Here is an 18,176-nt window from a genome sequence, read left to right as displayed (position 1 = left end):
GTAAAAGAGAGTATCTTCCAACAACACGGTGATCAGCCTATCAGGACCCCAGAACAAACCCTTTTGAGAACAGAGATCTGGGAGATAACTAACCCTTCTTCTTCTCTAATTCTGCTCTGTCCCTTTCCTGCTCTGATCTGTTAAAAAAAAGCAAAGTCACTGTAATACTAATGCTGTGATCCTGCTGAATCCCAGGACTGACCAGGTCATGGATCTCTAAGAAAGGCTTCTCATAAGACAAAAGAGCTGGACATTAGAGCCGATCTTCCCACTTATTCTGCTTAGGAAAAAACAAACACACCTCTCTGATCACTTTGTAAATATTTTAATCAACATTGTAAAGGGGAAAATCTATTCTCCTCTCATTCCAAATAGGTCAAATTGTCTTAAACAGTTGTAGAAGATTGCAAGGACATCTTTTCTTTACCATTTTATCTTAGCAATACATAAAATCAACTCCTCTAAATCTAGACTTGGAATCTGTAAGAGAATCTAGACAAAGAACATCATCTATCAGACTTACAAATACTCTACATCTCAAAAGTCCTCTCTAATTCCTGTTTTAACCACAAAACCACAATCCTTTCCCTTTAACCTTTCCATTAAGTACTCTTATAGTTCTCATATTAATTAAAAAAAAATTCAAAAGGGATTTGGAGCAGCAACTATGTGACTTTTTCTTTTTTACATAAACCCAAATTTATTACATCCAAATTAGCATTGGCTCCTTCAAAACAATCACCATATTAGACTTTATACTCCTTAGAGCTCATAGCAGACTCAGGCACAAGACCTTCTGAATCTGGTTTCACAAACAAGGTTTTGTTGGTTAGCCATTTTTCAGTCATGTCCAATTCTTTCTTGGCAGAGAAAACTGGAGTGGTTTGCCATTTCCTTCTCCATTTCATTTTACAGATGAGGAAACTGAGGCAAACCAGGTTAGGTGACTTACCCAGGGTTACACAACCAGTGTCTGAGGCTGGATTTGAACTCTGGACGAAGAGTCTTTCTGACTCCAAAGCCAGCATCCAACCCACTGTGCCACCTAGCTGTCCAAATACAGCGATGATAATCTACACTATCATTTGGGGGAATAAGAGGTTTCTATGAATTTAACTGACATTCCAGTGTGGCTGTGACGGAACACTCCCTCAAGCAATTAGACCAAATGCCCGGAGTGACTTTAATAGACTCCCCAATTTGTATAAAATCTGTTTATTAAATAACTCTCAAACTGAGACACCCAATCTGTAGAAGCTCTTGAAGAACTGATTACCTGTCTTCCCCTAGGTCCTTAGAAAAGCCAAAGTAGCTCCACTAGTCATCTAATGGTATTTATTCTCCTTATTCTGCAGCAAACAAGTATTTGTTTTTACATTGTTACCATTTTTCTCTTCCTCTCTACTTAATAATGTAAACAATCTTGTCCCTTCAAAAGTTAAGAATTTTTTATCGACAGCTTAGGGCATTCATTAACTACACATGAACAAATCATGATATTTTAGAACTCAAGGGGATAATTTAGTTCAACCCCCTTAATAAGGACACTGAAATCCAGAAAGGTTAAAGTATTTGCCTAAAGTTAAACGGGCAGGGCAGGAAGCAAGGTGAGATCTCAACCAAGTTCTGATGTTTAATCCTATGCTTCCACCACTGCAACATGCTATTGCTCTTAAACCACAAAGTCCCCAGACCAATAATACACTTGGAAAACATTTATCTCAATCTTCAGTTTTGCTCCTCCCTGAACATTGTAATAAAACGCACAAGTTGCACTGAACATGACAAGCTGTAGATAGTAGAATGAATTGAGGATACAGTTGAGGTGAATTATAGTTGTCAATCACATTTCATTATGACTTGATATTTGCTGTCCCCAATCTCCTTGACAAGCAATACTTAGAAAAATCAATTCTATACTATTTTCCAGGGGGCGGCATTACATAGTAAACAAACACGCTGCCAAACTCATCTATTTAGTGTACTGTTGTTGTACACAAATTATCTTTAGCTAAGCAACTTTGCACTAAACCAGGCTTCTCAAATAATAATCCAGGGGAATCCTGAGTTCCCCAGGTCCTTTCAGTGGGCCAATAAGGTCCGAAACATTTAATACCATGTTTTAATTTCTAACATATTCATAGATACAACTCACATAAAGTTCTTTGAAAGTCCTCAAAAAATTCTAAGTATCAAGAGATCTTTACAAAAAAATTTCTCAAATTTCTCTACAAAGAATGAGGACTGCTGCTCTAAAATATCGAATTCAACCCACACTCACACTACATATTAGACAAGTGGTCACTCATCCTGGCTCAAGATCACCAGTTAAAGGTAACTGACCACCCAATCAAAAGAAGCCTGTTTTGCTTGTAGATGAATCATGTTTGTAACTCAAGTATAAAGCTACTTCCTTGCCCCTTCCATTTACTGCAATCAGTTCTACAATAGAACCTAATGGAATAATTCTAAACCCTCTTGAAATGTGTACTGATTTGCCAAAAGAACATCCACTACTGATTTAGAGGCTGCTTTCCCCAGAGTTTCAAAAAATTTAGATGAGTAACTCAGCAAAAACTTATGAATTGTTCACCTACCTAAAGTAGTTTCAGTGAAATGACGTTTAAGTAACAAATATGGATAGCCTAAGAAGTCAGGGCACTATTGAACAATTTCAAAGTGGATTATTTATTTACAATTTTATTCCTCTGAAAAACTGAACACTTAGGCAATTAAAGCTATCTTGCAAGATAAGGACAGCAATTCCTTCATTTTAACCAATCAAATTCATTTCTAAATTTTGCTGAGGAAACACCAAAGTTCAGTTCAACATATCCCGAACAGTTCTATGAGAAATTTGAATACAACCTATTAGTGATGAAATTACTCAAAAATAATTACATACAAAAAAAAAATCAGTTTCAAAACAGGATTTTCACTCAAAAAACCCATCCAAGGTCATCAATAGAGCATTTCAACCCCTCCCCGCTACCAACCTTTATGGCTTTTATTAATACATTTCTTGCCCAGCAATCATATGAGCATATTTGTTTACAGACCTAGGTAGCAGCACAAAAATCTTTCTTCCTCTCATAAACAAGTGGCATGAAGCAGAGACCTTAAAAACCATCTAATCAAATGACATTATTTGCCCAAGGTCATTTACCAAGAGTTCTAACAAAGTATTTTCCCCTACCCAAAACCCACAATTACAGCAGCCACCCAGAAAGAGGACATAAATTAGTAAATTACCATTAAAGTTTACAAACAAAACTCTCTGCTTATAAAACGAGGACCCCAGTCCAAAGAATCTTTATGTTCCTTTATTGGAGCAAGATTCCTGACCGTATACAGTGATGTATTACTAAACACAAAGACCTGTGCAGAAAAATTACATTCTATCCATCTAAACAGGTTTTACACGTTGCCTCTTGATGGAATAGTTCTCTATATTGTTTCATACATCAAAAAGCTTTTGCATTTTTAACAGGCCAGCCTTGAACTCACATCTTTAAAAATATATGTGGCAGAAAACTTTAGCTACTAAATTTTACAGCATTAGAAGCCTACACATTAGGTAGCAACTTTCAAAAAATGTTTATATGCACCATGGCATTTAGCATAGTCTGTTATCCCACCAGGTTAACAAATAATTTCATTTGGATTGTTTTTTGCTTAAGAGGTGGTATTTAGAGGAAACAAAATGAAGTACTCCTAACCTGAGTTCCTTACCCCGAGGCACGTACTTTTAATTGATGGTTTACTCCTCCTCGGACACAGTTTATAAAACCAACAAATACATATCAACACCAGTTCTAGTTGTAAATTGGACACTATAGCACCAGTTATGTCTGACTGGAGGCACTAACAGCAACATTGTTGCTGTTCACCAACTCCATGTATTTATTAGAATATCACAATCTATGAAGCAGCTGGATTTTCTTTTCAAAAATAAGTGTGCACAACACACTAATAAATGCTTTTTGATTGCCAGACCTACTCTATACTTGATAGCATAATTCACAGATGAATTCCAGCCACATTACATTAAGGTATTTTACAGCTGTGGACAATGGCACGCACTGACTCAATTCTAGTATCAGTCCATACAGCCCTGAGGTAATTTTGCAAAGTGCACATCATAATAGTGATCAAACAAATGTGCCAGATTTGGTGACACTGAAAGTTCAACAATAATTACGTCAGACTTGGAAGGGGAGGAGGTCTGAAATAGTCTATTCTGAGAGAAGACCATCAAATCCTTTGTGTACACATTTAGTTTTATTGTAACAAAGCAACTTGTACATTTTAACGTTTAAAACTGAGCATCTTCCTTTCCAGTGAAACAAAAAAGAAAATTTAAAAATAAACAAGAACAAAATTACAATAGAGAATGTCAATTCCAAATAAGATCCTACAGGTTCTGCTGATTCTCCATTGAGTGGCAGGGCTCAAAGTCATCATTAGGAGAGAATTTTATTTTAAAACTGTCATCTTAAACTGCAAGGATGTCTGTTAAACATCACAATTAAACATGCCAAAGGAGAAGAAGCCATGTTGTCAAAATGCCCACTTAACCCACCCAAACATCTCAAACCCACCCTTGCTGACCTGCTATAACCCCATGGTTTTTTTTTTAGTTTTTTCATTTTTTTAAACAAGAGAAAGTAGACAGATACATGTTGGTAAATGCTAACTGTCCATATTCACATAGAGACACAGTGTAATCTCTGAGCCCAATATACAGAGAAAGAAGGAAAAAAGCTAGAATTCTATGCACTACTACACAGGGGCCTAGCACCCTTCAGCTTCCAGCAGTGTGAAGGGAGCAGAAGGTTTCTTTTTTCCCACAGAACACAGTGTGTGTTGATTCCATAAACAGTTTGTTTTGAGATAGGAAGGGATAAAAATATGAACTTGGAACAGAAACTGGTAGAGATTCTTTTCCCACTGTATTCTGCTCAAGGTATTTCCCCCCCCACCCCAAAAATGTTGTGAACCATGGTGTAAAGAGGAGAGAAAGAGACCTCAAGAGAACAAGGCAAATGCGCACAAGAGAAAAAAAAAATAAAAAGGCTGCAACTTGCTCCCAAGGACTGAAGAAAATTAAAAAGGTAAAAAGAAGGTTTGGAATCCATCAGTGTTCTATTAGTCATCTTCTCCTTCATCCTCCTGTGGGGAGAAAAAAAAAAAGGTGGAGAGGAGTGGTTATTTCCTGCTGAAAAATCACCACCTTTCTTCAGGCAATCTTTGCCCAACCTGGGTTCTGAGTCTTACAAATGCTGAAGTAGCCTTTCAACAAATGACAATTGAGCTGGCTCTTGAGGATCATGCTAATCTCCTCAGGTTTCTAAAGATATCATTCTTCAAAATAATTATTCAATTTCAAATTTAAATTATTATCACCAACATACACCAGAGGAAAACAAGTAAACACAAATTAAAGATCAAAATTCAACAAATAACCCAACGTAACAAACTCCATGATTCTATTCCTAATTATTCAGTTATACAGGAATTTTGCTGTCCTTTAAGAGGAAGGGCTGCACTATCCTTAGTAGCACTGTTCATCTAGTTAGGGGAATAACTCTTTAAGATTTCTTTGATATGTAAACAAGGCAGAAATAAATGAGTAAACTTTAAGAAATAAAGTCAAGGACATATGCTTATTTTTCAAGCATTCACTTGCAAATTAACTGACCACTACACATATCATTTGCTTTCGAAATGCCAACCACCTTTTTAGGCAATATATTCTCACCTCTCCTTCTTCTCCCTCATCATCATCTTCATCTTCATCTTCTTCACCTTCATCACCTTCTTCATCAATGTCCTCCAAGCCTTCCTCTTCTTCATCATCATCATCATCTTCTTCTCCTTCCCCTTCTTCATCATCCATATCAGGAACCTTAAGAACACAAGTACCTTGTTAAGAACTCACTCTAATCAGACATAAGTACTTTGTAAAAGAAAACTATGAACTCTATAAAACATACCAAGTAGTACTGTAAGGGATTTGGCCAGATATCATCCTTGATGACCTCTCCTAATTCATCTGCACCTGCATCAGAATGGTCAGTGAACCAAGTGAAAAAGCTTTCTGGTTCTTCATGCTGCCTCTTCCTGCTGGCTTTATTCTGTGTCTGACTTGAACGTTTCGTCAAGTCCTAAGAAGAAATAGGGAGATTTACAGGTTCAGATATAAAAGCAAATATTCATAATAACCCCTAAATATTGGATAAAATCCCTTTTGTTATTTAAAAAGCCAACTGATCTTTCTTAAGACCTTATTAGCAGTGCTTTCTAAGGCAAGTTTAAAGAACTTAGATTTCTAGGAAGCATTTCCTCAAGTTTATTAAGTTGTGTGTCCTAAGAAATAAAAATTGTAAAAAAATTCAATTTATTATTTTCTTGGTCTGATTAAACCTTTTTAAAAAAGAAAAAAATACCTTTTCTTTAGTGTGTCAGATCAGATACTCTCATCAAGGATATAATCAGTGGTTAGACTTGTGCCCCACCTCCCCCCTACAAATTAACATTTAGAAATAGTTCATTCTCTCAACTTGTTGAATCAAAAAAATCCTGCACATACCTTCCCAGATTTCCATTTGATTTCAGTTGATTTTGAAGATGGATCTCCACTTTCATTAAGATGAAACTCTTTGGAGAGAACTTTATTTTCAAAGTAAGGGTTTTCATCAAAATACTGTATTAAAAAATGAAAACACTGTTAAAAGAACATGGCTGTAAATGTACCTATCCCATATTTATAACACCATAGAAAGTCCCATGCAAAGGACTCCCACAATAAAAATAAAGATTCTGACAATGGATTACTTACAAAATCTATTCTGTAACCTGATTTAATATCTTCAAATTCTGTCACTTCGACTCTGGTCAAATAATGCAGTGCCTCTTCATCCTCCTCCCCAAGCAGTGCAGATACTAGATAAAAACAGCAAAAAAAAATAGTACCATAGGCCAAATAACCTCTTGATTTTTTTTACAGGTCAATATGCTACAACTTTCATATTAAAAAAAGTTATGAACCCTTTCTCTAAGCAGACAGTGGTGAACAGGCTGAAGACTTAGTTTGGTACAAGTCAAGCCATTTCTTAAGACTAGAATTCAGCACACACACACACCAGTAAACATAGGAAAACTGTCCATATGTACTGAATTTGTTGCTAATTAGGGGCATACTCAAAATAAATGTGCCACTGATTTCTATTTCCAAAAGACTATGAGCTCTGCCACTGTAGGTGATAAGCATAGTGTCAATTTAATTCTAGGCCTCAGTTTACTCTTCTCTCATGTTAGACTCTTTTCAAAAATGAAAAAACTCCACTACTTTTAAGATAATTTTTTTTTGCCCTCCCCCTTTACCTGTCTCAAAGACAGGCAACATACCTTGCGGGTGGTTAACAAATGTTGTTACCCAGAAGTTTGGTATTTTGGCGATCAACTCTGACCTCTTCTGGAAGAAGGGTTGGCGGAGTTTGTTATATTTCTGTTCTACTTTCAAAATTTCCTCACTGGCTTGCTCATTCAGTCTAAAGCAAAAGAAAGACATGTTTACTACAGTTTTAAGGCTAGGGCCTGACAGGTACATATAAAGCCTAGCTTGGAGTTTTAATGTTAACACCTGGTGCAAAAAGTGTCTATTAGAGGAAAAATTCAAAACTAGTCTGGGAATTGATAATTTCCTTCATCATCACCCAATCCATAAAACCTAATTATTGGCCTAACCAATAATTGAACATGAAATTAGAAAAAAAAAAACTGAGTCCCATTATTTACTAAGGAAATCTAATAAATAAGTAGATGAACAACAGACATTGATTGCTTAAGAATTCTTTTCTAAATCAGCAAGTATTTGGTTACATAAATTATCACATCTATTGTAGTAGAACAATTTTCAATTCTGATTTCCTCAAACCAACAGGAATTTAAGCCAAGACCAGTTAGTTGCACAGTTATGGCGTACCAGACATACTGATTCTATAATTCAAATTCATCAAAAGTTCACAAGCTAGGTCAACTAGTAGCCTTCAAAGTCAAATCCAACCATTACAAGGTCAATCTTTTATCTAATAGTTTGGTGATTGCCCAAATGTTTTTGGGAGGAAAACACTGAACCATAGATTTCCAACCAAGGCAAACCACCACCATAAAGTGGCTACTTAAGTTATTCACTAATCATGCATATTCCTAAGCTACTTTTATTAAGCATCTATGTACCAGATGCTTTAAAGTAACTTAGGCTTAAAAAAAAAACCACTTGAGTTTACCTGTCTATTTCATTCTGTACTTCATCAATATGTTCAATTGCTTCCTGCTGCTCTTTTTCTGCAAAAAAAGAAATTAAGATAATATATATTTGGGAAAAAAAAGCTTAAATTTCTTTTGGGACATAGTACTTCAATTTTCAAGTTCAAAAATCTGTTCATCTTATTCTTTCGAGTAACCATCTCACCTAGAGTTATTCAAAAATTAATTTGAAAAATATTCAATATTTGATCAAGCAATTTTTAAGAACCATACTGCTGCGAAAAAACTACTTGCCCTACTTTAGCAAGCATTAAAAAACTTCTTCCATGGAATAACTTTAGACAATATGTATGGACACCAGACGATCCTTATAATGCTTTAAAATATCCACAACTTCCAAAATAGAATAGCAGCTGCTAACCAGGAGCCCCCAGCGTCCAACAAACAATAAACACGCTAGCAATTTAAACAGTGGCAATGCTCGAGTTTTCTCAAAGGGTATGAAAATTTTACAACCCACAAGAGGAACCTAAGCCACCAGAAAGAGTTTTTAAAAGGCAACGGTTATACACTACCTATCATTCTAATCTTTTTTCAAGTTTACCTCCTTCTTACATGGTCAAATTCAAATTCCTGCTCGATCAGGGTCTAAGCTCTATCTCCACCCTCCCCCCCAACCAAAATTTCTGGCGGGCTGTTGGTCCTAAGCTCTCGGCATGAATTCGGGGCACAAGTAAGTGAAGCACGTGTGAAATAAGAAAACTTTCTTAAGGGTGATGGAAGGCAGAAGACATAGACAATGGAAAACGTACGTTTTTAAACAAGTTCTTAATAAGGAGAAAGGCGGGCAAGTTAACAACCAGGCACGAAGAGAAGGTGGATAAGGGTTTCCGGGAACCATCCAAAGCTCAGGGACAACCCCCTCCTCCCCCAATCTGAAAGCCAAGCTGGAGGAAGCTCCCCCAAACCTTGCTTAAGTATAGTGTTTTGTTGGGTTTTTAAAAATTCTAATACCTTTTAAAAGGATCTAAAAAAACCACTCCCAAGTGTTCAACCTCAGGCAGTCTGAGGGAAGCTGCTTGTGGAATGAAGATCCCACGTGGGGGGCTCTTCCCGGCAACCACGGGAGGCGCCGGCCAGGGCATCCCCCTGCGAGGCCAGAACCCCAACGAGATGGCTAGTACCCACTGCCCAAACTGGCCGCGTGGTTTCCACTCCCCTCCAACCTCTCCCACACCCCACCCCGCCCAGCGCCCTCAGGGGACGCGGCGGTGGGGGAGGGGAAGGGAGAAGGGGGGAGGACAGAGCGCCTGGCTGGTGCTGCAGCCCATGGAGGAAGAAGCCCAGCCGCCCAGGGCCTGGGGCCGTGTCCAGAGGCAGCCGCACCATGTGGCGGCGGCGGCTGATGGGAGAGAGAAGCATCATGGCGGAACACAATAAAGAGCCGCTTCTCGGGGAGGGGGAGGGGGGGTGAAGAGGGAGGGGGGAAGAGGAGGAGGAAAGAGGAGGAGGAAAGGGGGAGGAGTGGGGGTGGAGGGGGTCTCCCTCCGCCGCCAGAGCAGCGCGATGCAGGCCGCAGCGCCCCCGTCTTTGCGAGCCCCGTCCGCGGCGGCTGTGGAGCCACCTAGGAACACAATGCATGAGAGCGCACGACGCACGTTCACACACCATCAAAAAATAAAAATGTTATGATATGAAGAAAAAGGCGCTAACATGGCCTCCCCTCCTCCGCCAACACCGCGAGGACGGGCCTTTCGGCCCGCGCGCCGGCCCTGGCCTCCCCCCCTTCCCGTTCCCTGCGCGCGCTACCTCGCGCCGCCGGCCTCCGCCGCCGCGCGCCACCCTCCTACGCCCGCCCGCTCCCCCCCTCCGCCCAGCGCCCCCCGCGCGCCCAGCGCCCGCTACCGCGCGCCCCAGGCCCCCCGCGCGTCCCGAGGAGGAGGAATGAGGAGAGAGGGAGGGAGGGGGGGTAAAATGGCGGCGGCCCCCGCTTCCCCTCACCTGAGGTCTCATCGGCTCCGTCGTGGTTGGAGTTGAGATCCTTTTTACTGACTTTGGCCGCCGGCGCCGACATGGTGGTGCTCTCTCCGCGCTCACCGGCTCCGGGGAGGAGAGAAGGGAGGGGGGAGCGGGCGGGTGGCTGCCTTTCACCTCACACACCACACGGGGCGGGCGGCTTCGCTCGGTCCGCGCGCTCGGGGCTCGGGGGGCCTCGGCCGCCTCCTCCTGGGGCTTCGGGCGCTCTCTCCGCGCGGCCTGACGGGGAGGGGAAGGGGGGGGACCCTGAGGCGGGGAAGGGGAGGGGCGGCGGCAGTGTCTTCCTCGGTCTGAGGCTTCTGCTCCTGCTCTGAGACGCGTAGACGGCGCTCCTTCACTCGTGCTCTCTCTTCCCAGAGCCGCCTCCTCCACCACCACTACCAGCACCTCCACTACCTCCTCCACCTCCTCCACCACCACCTCCTCCTCCTCCTCCTCCAGGCGGCGAGGGGCGGGCGACAGGGCGCAGGCGCGCCAGGCCCCACGCGCAGACCCCGCCCCCAGTCCGGGTGGCTCGCGCCGCTGCCCCATTGGCTGTGGCTCCCAAGAAGAGGGGCGGGGTCCTGCGCGCTGGAGACACAAGACCTCAGGAAGAGGCGGGAGAAGGGAGGGAAAAGAACGCGGCGTACGAGATTAGCCCTTTTCTCCCCCCTCCCCTTGCCTTTCCCTTCTTCACCATACCCTGAACGTCACCGCGCTAGTAGCGCGCGGCGGCGGCGGAGGCTAGAGGGAGGAGGGAGGACGGAGGAGGGAGGAGGAAAGGGATCGAGGAGGAAAGGAGCGGCGAGGGGGCGTGGCTTCAAGGTCCACCTCGCGCGCTGCGGCGGAGCTTCGGCGAAGCGGCTCGCGCGCTGACTCTGAGAAGGGGCAGGGTGGCGAGGGGGTGCCTGTCACGTGGCCAGCTGTTCGGCCTTTTTACTCGGCGCGGCACCCTAGTCCGGGCCGCGTGCTTAGTTTTTACGCTGTGGCTCGCGGTCATTACTGGAGGCGCGGAAGGGGCGACGCTCCTCAGCTGGAGTCTTTGGGCCGGTGCGAGGACCTATATTAAATCTTTATGAGCCTGCGGATTCGAAAGAACTGGATTGGGGGTGAGGGGAGACTTGTTAGTGGCCCATATGGATTTCGCCACATTACCGCCAGCAATGCATTCGGGCGAGTGAAGAACAGGATCGCCAAACGCAAAGCTTTAAAAGTATATACCTTGCTAAAGTCCAAATCCAAACTGACACTTTATAGCCGCATGAAGGTTAAAGGCCAAGCCCTTTACTCCCTGAGGCCTCCTCATCTCAGTTGTAAAATGAGGATAAAGTTTAAAATGACCATTAGAAATGGTAGCTATTGTTATCTAGTTCATCATCTGATGGCTAATCTATGGTTAACTGCCTCATTTTCCCCAGCAAGTGAGGGGTTGGCCTATGGTCTCTTCCTGACGTAGCCTTGCCATCCAATGGGTCTGTAATTGTAACAAATGAGAACAAATGTTAAAAGTCTCATTCAAGTAAAACTGGACAAGGATGGAATGGCAGAAGTGCGGTCTGGATTTCTGCCATCCCAGGACAGTCTCGACCCCTCACTTTATGATCTATACCCACATTAGTAGGATCACCTAGTTATAGGTGAGTTGAGGGGATAGAATTCCTCTGATCTGATCTGTAAGCCATCCTAGAGTTTTAAGTTGGTTTGATGTTTTCTTCCTGTGAGCCAGAACTTCAAGTTGGAGAAAAAAAGACCAAAATATAACTAGGCAGTGAGCCTAGGTTCCTGTAATTAACATGCATTGCTAAACTATCCATTTCAGTTGGGGTGTGGATATATCCCAGTATCAGGCCCTCTCCTTACGTGATGATAATTTTGGCCCTTGGAGCCTGGGCGTGACTGTGTCCTTATAGCAAACCTTGATAGCTTCCCAAAGAACTGTCTTAAGTTTCTCTGTTTTATAGTTTCTGTGTATATTCATAACAAAGTTTTGACAGTTTCAGTTTTAAATAAGAGAGGGCCAGAGCCATGTTATAGAAGTGAAAGGAATCTTAGAAATAATCTAGCCTAACCTCCTTATTTTACAAAAGACGAAACTAAGACCCAGAGAGAGGAAGTGTCTTGTTCAAAGTTACAAGAGGAGTTACTGGAAGATCTGCCAGCACCCAAGTCTCCTTGCCTCCCAGTCTAATGCTAGTTTTGCTATACCATAGGAGGTAATTATCTTTAATAATAATAATAGCAGACTTTAAAGGTTTACAAAGCTCTTGATATACATTATCTCATTTAATTCTCATGAGAATCCTTTGAGGTAATTATAAGGACTCCCATTTTACAAAAGAGGAAACAGGTTCAGGTTTGTCCATGTGGTGTCAGAGGTGGGATTTGAATACTGTTCTCTACTAACTCCAGATCTAGGGCCCTTTCCATTATACCACTCTGCTTCGTAGTTGATAATGTTTGGGCAAAGCCATTTTTCTCTCGCTGGACCTGTGTCCTCATTGAGAAACAGGTTGGTCTAATGATATTTGAGACTTCTTCTTACCCTAACAACCTACTAGTCTGATTTCCTCCTGGATACCACTCATAGAACCACGATCACAGAAGCATAGATTTAGATCTGAGAAGGGACTTTAGAGTAGAGACTTACTAATACTTCCAAACACCCTTTTCTTCTCCCTTTGCCTGCATGAGCCCATCTGTATACATTGCTAGTACACTTATTTTTTTATCACTCTCCTGATTAATAACTTATCACCGATCATATCAATGCTAAATTCCCTCCCCAAAGGACCTTTATTGGGAGGAGACAGTTTTAGCTGAATTGTTAAAGAAAGGTTCCACAGAAAAGGGTACACTTGAGTTGAACCTTGAAGGAAGACAGGCAATGCTAGATATTGCTTTCATAGCAGGCAGGAGAGCCCACATGAAGGCAGAAGTAGTCGTAGAATACGTGAAAAGGAAGTAACATGAAATAAGGTTGGAGCTGGGTGGTAGAGAGCCCTAATGCTGCCATCTCAAAGTTTAGGATTCCAGGTTAGAGGTGCAAGAAGAGAATGGAGCTTAATTCCCTCTTAGTGGGCCTGGCTAGTCCCATGAAGTAAATTAACTACGAAATATTTGTACCAACATCATGTGAGGGAATAGATCTCTTAGGGCAGGGGTTAGCAGCTTTCAGAATTGGCATTTGGAATGGAGGTTTGGTAACAGCTCTCTTTTGTGAGTGGGGGAAAGGTGAGCTACCTGTAGGTCATTCCCTATTTGAGGAGATTCTAAGAGAGAAATTATGAGTAGTAGTTATAAGCTGTAGTGGAAAGTTCCCAAGGTCAGAAAAACCTGAGTTTCAATTCACTCTCCATTATTAATTAGCTGTTTGGCCATGGACAAATCACTTAATTTCTCTCTTAGCCCCAGTTTCCTTATCTGTGAAATGGGGTTAAAAATAGCCTGACTCACAAGATTATGATGAGGATCAATTGAGATAATAAATATAAAGTACTTTGTAAACCTAAATGCTAGCTATTATAAGGAGGCTGATAATAGTGTAAATACCAAAATAGTGCTGTAAAATGCAGAGCATTATGAGAAACAAAGAGCTGAGGGTCCCAGACATTCTCCTAATTTCAGTTCTTTCAGTGAGGAACAAGGACCCAGCACATCTGATAGTGACTATTCATCTGGGGTGAAAACATCTGGTAACACCAGCAGCCTTCAGGGGAAGAAGGGTAAACCATTTGCTGATGGGCATCTGACCTCTAGCAATTTCCACAAAATCCTCCTAATGGGACACAAAAGGACTAGTACAAATCTTTCTCCTCTTTATCTTAATACTAGGAGCCTTCTCTGTGTTGGTAAAAAGTAATAGCCTAACTTTCCTCCATTATCAGTGAAACTGAGTGAATAAATTAATTGGTGAGCACTTGTGATAAAGATGTCTATTAATATGGAAAGAAATCATGTTTCATGACTGTGAAATTGTTTGCAGAGAGTTAGATTGATTTAAGAAGGAAGAAGGGAGAGCACCATTATAGGATAACCCATGGTTTTGTTCAGCTCATTTATTAAGGTACCTACTATGTGTTAGATGCTAGGGATACAAGGATAAACACAGTCATAGAACTTGCCTCAAAGACCTTACCTTCTGCTAGGGAGGGTTGGGTAGAAGAGAAGGGAAGATATGATTTGTACACAGGTGGATACAATACAAAGTAGATTGCAGTATGGAGGAAAGAACAGACAAAAGTGCTATAGAGAAATCTGAGGAGGAAGATGACAATTTCAGCAGAGGCATTATGGGAAGGCTTCAAAGAAGATGTGGCTCTTGAGTTGAACCTTGAAGAAAACAAATATTTCAACAGGTAGGTTGAAGCTAGGTCGTAGAGAGTCAAATATAAAGGCAAAAAAACATTCCCTGTTCTAAAGGAGTCTAATAGGAGAGACCACATGCAAATAACTATTTACAAACATATAAAGGATAAATTAGAGATTCCAGACAGAGGGAAGGTGCTAGCATTAAGGGAGATCAAGAAAGGCTTCTTGTGGAAAGTGGGACTTGAAGGAAGCCAGGGAAGCTAGGAGGCAGAGATAGAGACTTCTAGGTAAGGGGCACAACCAGGGAAGACTTTGGATTTGGGAAATGAAGTGTCTTGTGCAAAGAACAAGAAGGCTGCCATCATTGACTTGCACAGTATATGGAGGGGAGTAAAATATAAGAAAACTGGAAAGGCAAGAAGAGGCTTTAAAAACCTAACCAAGGATTATATATTTCATCCTGGAAGCACTAGGGAACCACTTGAGTTTACTGAATAAAGGGATGATATGGTCAGGCTTTCACTTTAGGAAGATGAATTTGACAGCTGAGTGGAGGATGCTCTAGAATGGGGAGAGAGATAAGGCAGGCAGGCAGGAAACAAGTATTTAGTAAGCATCTACTAAGTGCTAAGCATTTTACAAAATTTCTTGTTAAATCCTTAGAAAAACTTTGGGAAGAAGGTGCTATTTTTATCCCTATTTTACGGTTGAGGAAACTAAGGCAGGCAGAGATTAGGTGACTTGCCCAGGGTCACATAGTAGGTGTCTGAGGTCAGTTTTGAACTTAGGTCCAACTCTAGGGCCAGCACTCTATCTGTACCACCTAGCAGCATAGATAAGTATATATCTGATAATATGAAAAGGGGGAAAGTACTAACAACTAAGGGGATCAGGAAGGGCTTCCTCTGGAATGTGGCAAAAAAAAATGGCCTTGAAGGAAGCTAGCCATTTTAAGAGTCAGAAGAGAGAAAGAAATGCAACCTAGGCAAAGGTATGGAGACAGGAGATCAATCAATCAGTTGTTGTTCTTTGTCTTTTCTTCTGGAAGAAGACCAATGACATCAGGAGGGTGATGTCCTGACTTTCAAGTGAGTTGGATTTAAGTGAGGTAGACCTATAGAGAGTCATCATCCTCACTCTCTTCTCCAAGGTCATCTAAATCCAGTGGCAAGATATAGATCAGGACTACTGAAGATGACCCCAGATGCAGTAGGAGACCTTGGCCTTTAAGCTAAGGTCTTTCCCAGGTCTCAGTTTCTCTGAGGCAACACCCATTCAGTTATTTAAGGCTAGGTAAGAAATGAGGCAAAAGATGGCCTAATTTGCCTACTTAAAAAAAAAAAAATCAAGCTCGGAGGGGAAGACCCTCAGGGTTTCTGGCCAGAAACAATTGCTATTTACCCAATCAATCAATCAATCAGTAAGCATTTATTGAATACCTACTATATATTGACCCTGAGCATACAAATATAAAAGTAAGAGTTTCTTTCTTTTGAAGAACTTATATTCTAATGAGAAATGCAACATTAGAGAAGAATGTTAGCTTAAGAAGGAAGTTTTAGTCTAGGCAAGGGTTATGAGTAGAACCATAGGACAGTAGGTTGTTATGATCTTTTCAGGAGCAAGGGTAGTATTGACTTGATTGTTATTCCTAGAGTAAGAACAAGAAATGGAAGAAGGGTGAGAGTAGAGCAGATGACAAGATACCTATGTTGGCTAGGCCCTGGCGAATGGCTAGATGGGAGGTGAAGCATGGTCTGAGGCCTACCAAGATATAATGGGTTAGAAATTATTACTAACTCAATCATTACAATCTTGACAGCTCAATTCCTGGGCACTCACCCCATCAATCATGATAGTTTGACTGGGGCAAAATCCCAAAACTGAGTTGATTAACAGCACCCTCCCATCTCCATCCTCTTCCCATACTACTCACTCTCCCTCCCTTCCCCATGGTAGTTCAACAGTCTTTGGAGGTTTGAGTCCTGAAGGTTCCTCTGTTCCTGGTGGAGAAAAGGGGGGCATTGGCAAAGCAGATGAGAAGACTCCCTCCCCCCATACTGAGGAGGTTCTAAGGGTTGGAGAAATGGAATGGAATTCATGAAACACTAAATTCCATCATATACCTGTATTTGTTTTCATATTTAAATGTTTCCATTGGTTTCTAGAAAGTAGGCCAGTTTGGCTAGAAGGGGAATAAAGTGAATAAGCCTAGAAAGATAAGTAGGAACCAGATTGTGAAGTGCTTTAAATGGCAAAACTTAGGAGTATATAAAGAGCACTGATAGGGGAAATGTCATTGGTAGATTAGATGGGACTTGGTAACTGATTGAGTTGGGCAGGTTTGGCTCCAGAGGAGAGGATTGAAAGGTCATGAACCTAGGAGATGGGCTGCAAGTTCCCTCAATAGAAATGGAGAAGTTTGGGGGAAAAAAAGAAACAGAGAAGTCTGGAGTAGGGGCAGGTTTAGTAGGGGAAATAAAATTAATTCCATTTGGGATGTGATCAGTTTGTGATACCAAGAGGTATCACAAGTTGGAGATGTTCAACAGGAAGTTGATATGGGACTGGAGTTCAGGGGTCATTTGTATGGAGAAGATAGTTCATCCCCTAGGACCTGATGAATCATCAAGAGAAGGAGAAGAAAAAAGGGAAAGGACAGAGCCTTGGGGGGGATACCCAGTGCTAGGGGCAAATCTTGGATTATAATTCAAAGAGAATGGGAAGAAGTAATCAAAATAGGGAGAGAAGGCAGATGGAGCCATGATCACTAGTGACAAATGGGGCTGAGTGATGATGGACTAAGATGGAGAAAAGGCCATGTGACTTAGTAACTGAGAAATCATTGGTGACTTTGAAGAGTGGTTTTAACTGAATAATGAGCACTGAAGCCATTTTGCAGAAGACTGAGTATATAGGAGGAGGAGAATGGAAGGTGAACAGTTTAGGTGACTAGGATTTTGATTATAACAATAGCTAGCATTTATATGGTTCTTTAAAATTTGCAAAGTGCCTTGCAAATGTTATCTCATTTAATCCTCACAATAATCCTGAGAGGTAGGTGCTATTATTATCCTAGTTTTACAGACTAGGAAAGTGAAGAAGAGATTTAATGACTTGCCCAGGGTCTCACAGCTTAAAAGTGTCTGAGGCCAAATTTTAATTTGGATCTTCTTGGCCCTAGGTCCAGTGCTCCATCCACTGTGCCACCTGGCTGCCTCTGTAAAAAGAATGAGAAAATATAGGACAATAGCTTGAAGGAATGTAAGGTCAATGAAGATATTTTTTTTGTTTTTTAATAAGAATGGGAGATAACTGAACATGTTTGTATACAGCAGGGAAAGAGCCTGTTGATAAGGACAAATAGGGGATAATTAAAGAGGCAGTCTCTCAGACAATGAAGTATCAAGGACCGAAGTAGAGGGGTTGACCTTGGAAAGGAGAAGGTCCACTTCTTCCTCAGAGAATGGAGGAAAAAATAAGAGGTGATGTCAAGGGGTTCTGAGCTATAGACCAGAGGAAGAGAAGTAACAATGAATTACCTCTATTTTCTAAATAAAATATGAGATGAAATCTGGTGC

General features: G+C 41.5%; 1 protein-coding gene across 1 annotated transcript; it reads right to left on the bottom strand.

The window, feature by feature from the left end:
* Positions 1–3,301: 3,301 nt before the first annotated feature.
* SET (SET nuclear proto-oncogene) lies at positions 3,302–10,804 on the bottom strand. The gene is made up of 8 exons (XM_036750550.1): positions 10,273–10,804; positions 8,292–8,349; positions 7,411–7,553; positions 6,842–6,945; positions 6,593–6,706; positions 5,997–6,167; positions 5,762–5,908; positions 3,302–5,172 (listed from the first exon to the last, which is right to left on the bottom strand). Exons 1-8 carry the CDS (start codon positions 10,343–10,345, stop codon positions 5,149–5,151), a joined length of 834 nt encoding a protein of 277 aa, XP_036606445.1. The 5' UTR covers positions 10,346–10,804; the 3' UTR covers positions 3,302–5,148.
* Positions 10,805–18,176: the final 7,372 nt, after the last annotated feature.

Source organism: Trichosurus vulpecula, chromosome 3 (assembly GCF_011100635.1).
Source record: "Trichosurus vulpecula isolate mTriVul1 chromosome 3, mTriVul1.pri, whole genome shotgun sequence".
NCBI lineage: Eukaryota > Metazoa > Chordata > Mammalia > Diprotodontia > Phalangeridae > Trichosurus > Trichosurus vulpecula.
The sequence above is the reverse complement of the archived record's forward strand: the minus strand, read 5'-3'. Positions and strand labels throughout refer to the sequence as shown.

What these genes read in the sequence shown, in the direction of transcription:
- SET (XM_036750550.1), bottom strand. Translation starts at nt 10,345, where the DNA reads ATGTCGGCGCCGGCGGCCAAAGTCAGTAAAAAGGATCTCAACTCCAAC. An exon ending in GTACAGAATGAAATAGACAG is followed by an intron (nt 7,554 to 8,291) that starts GTAAACTCAAGT and finishes CTTTTGCTTTAG; the next exon opens with ACTGAATGAGCAAGCCAGTG. An exon ending in CAGGTTACAGAATAGATTTT is followed by an intron (nt 6,707 to 6,841) that starts GTAAGTAATCCA and finishes TTTTTAATACAG; the next exon opens with TATTTTGATGAAAACCCTTA.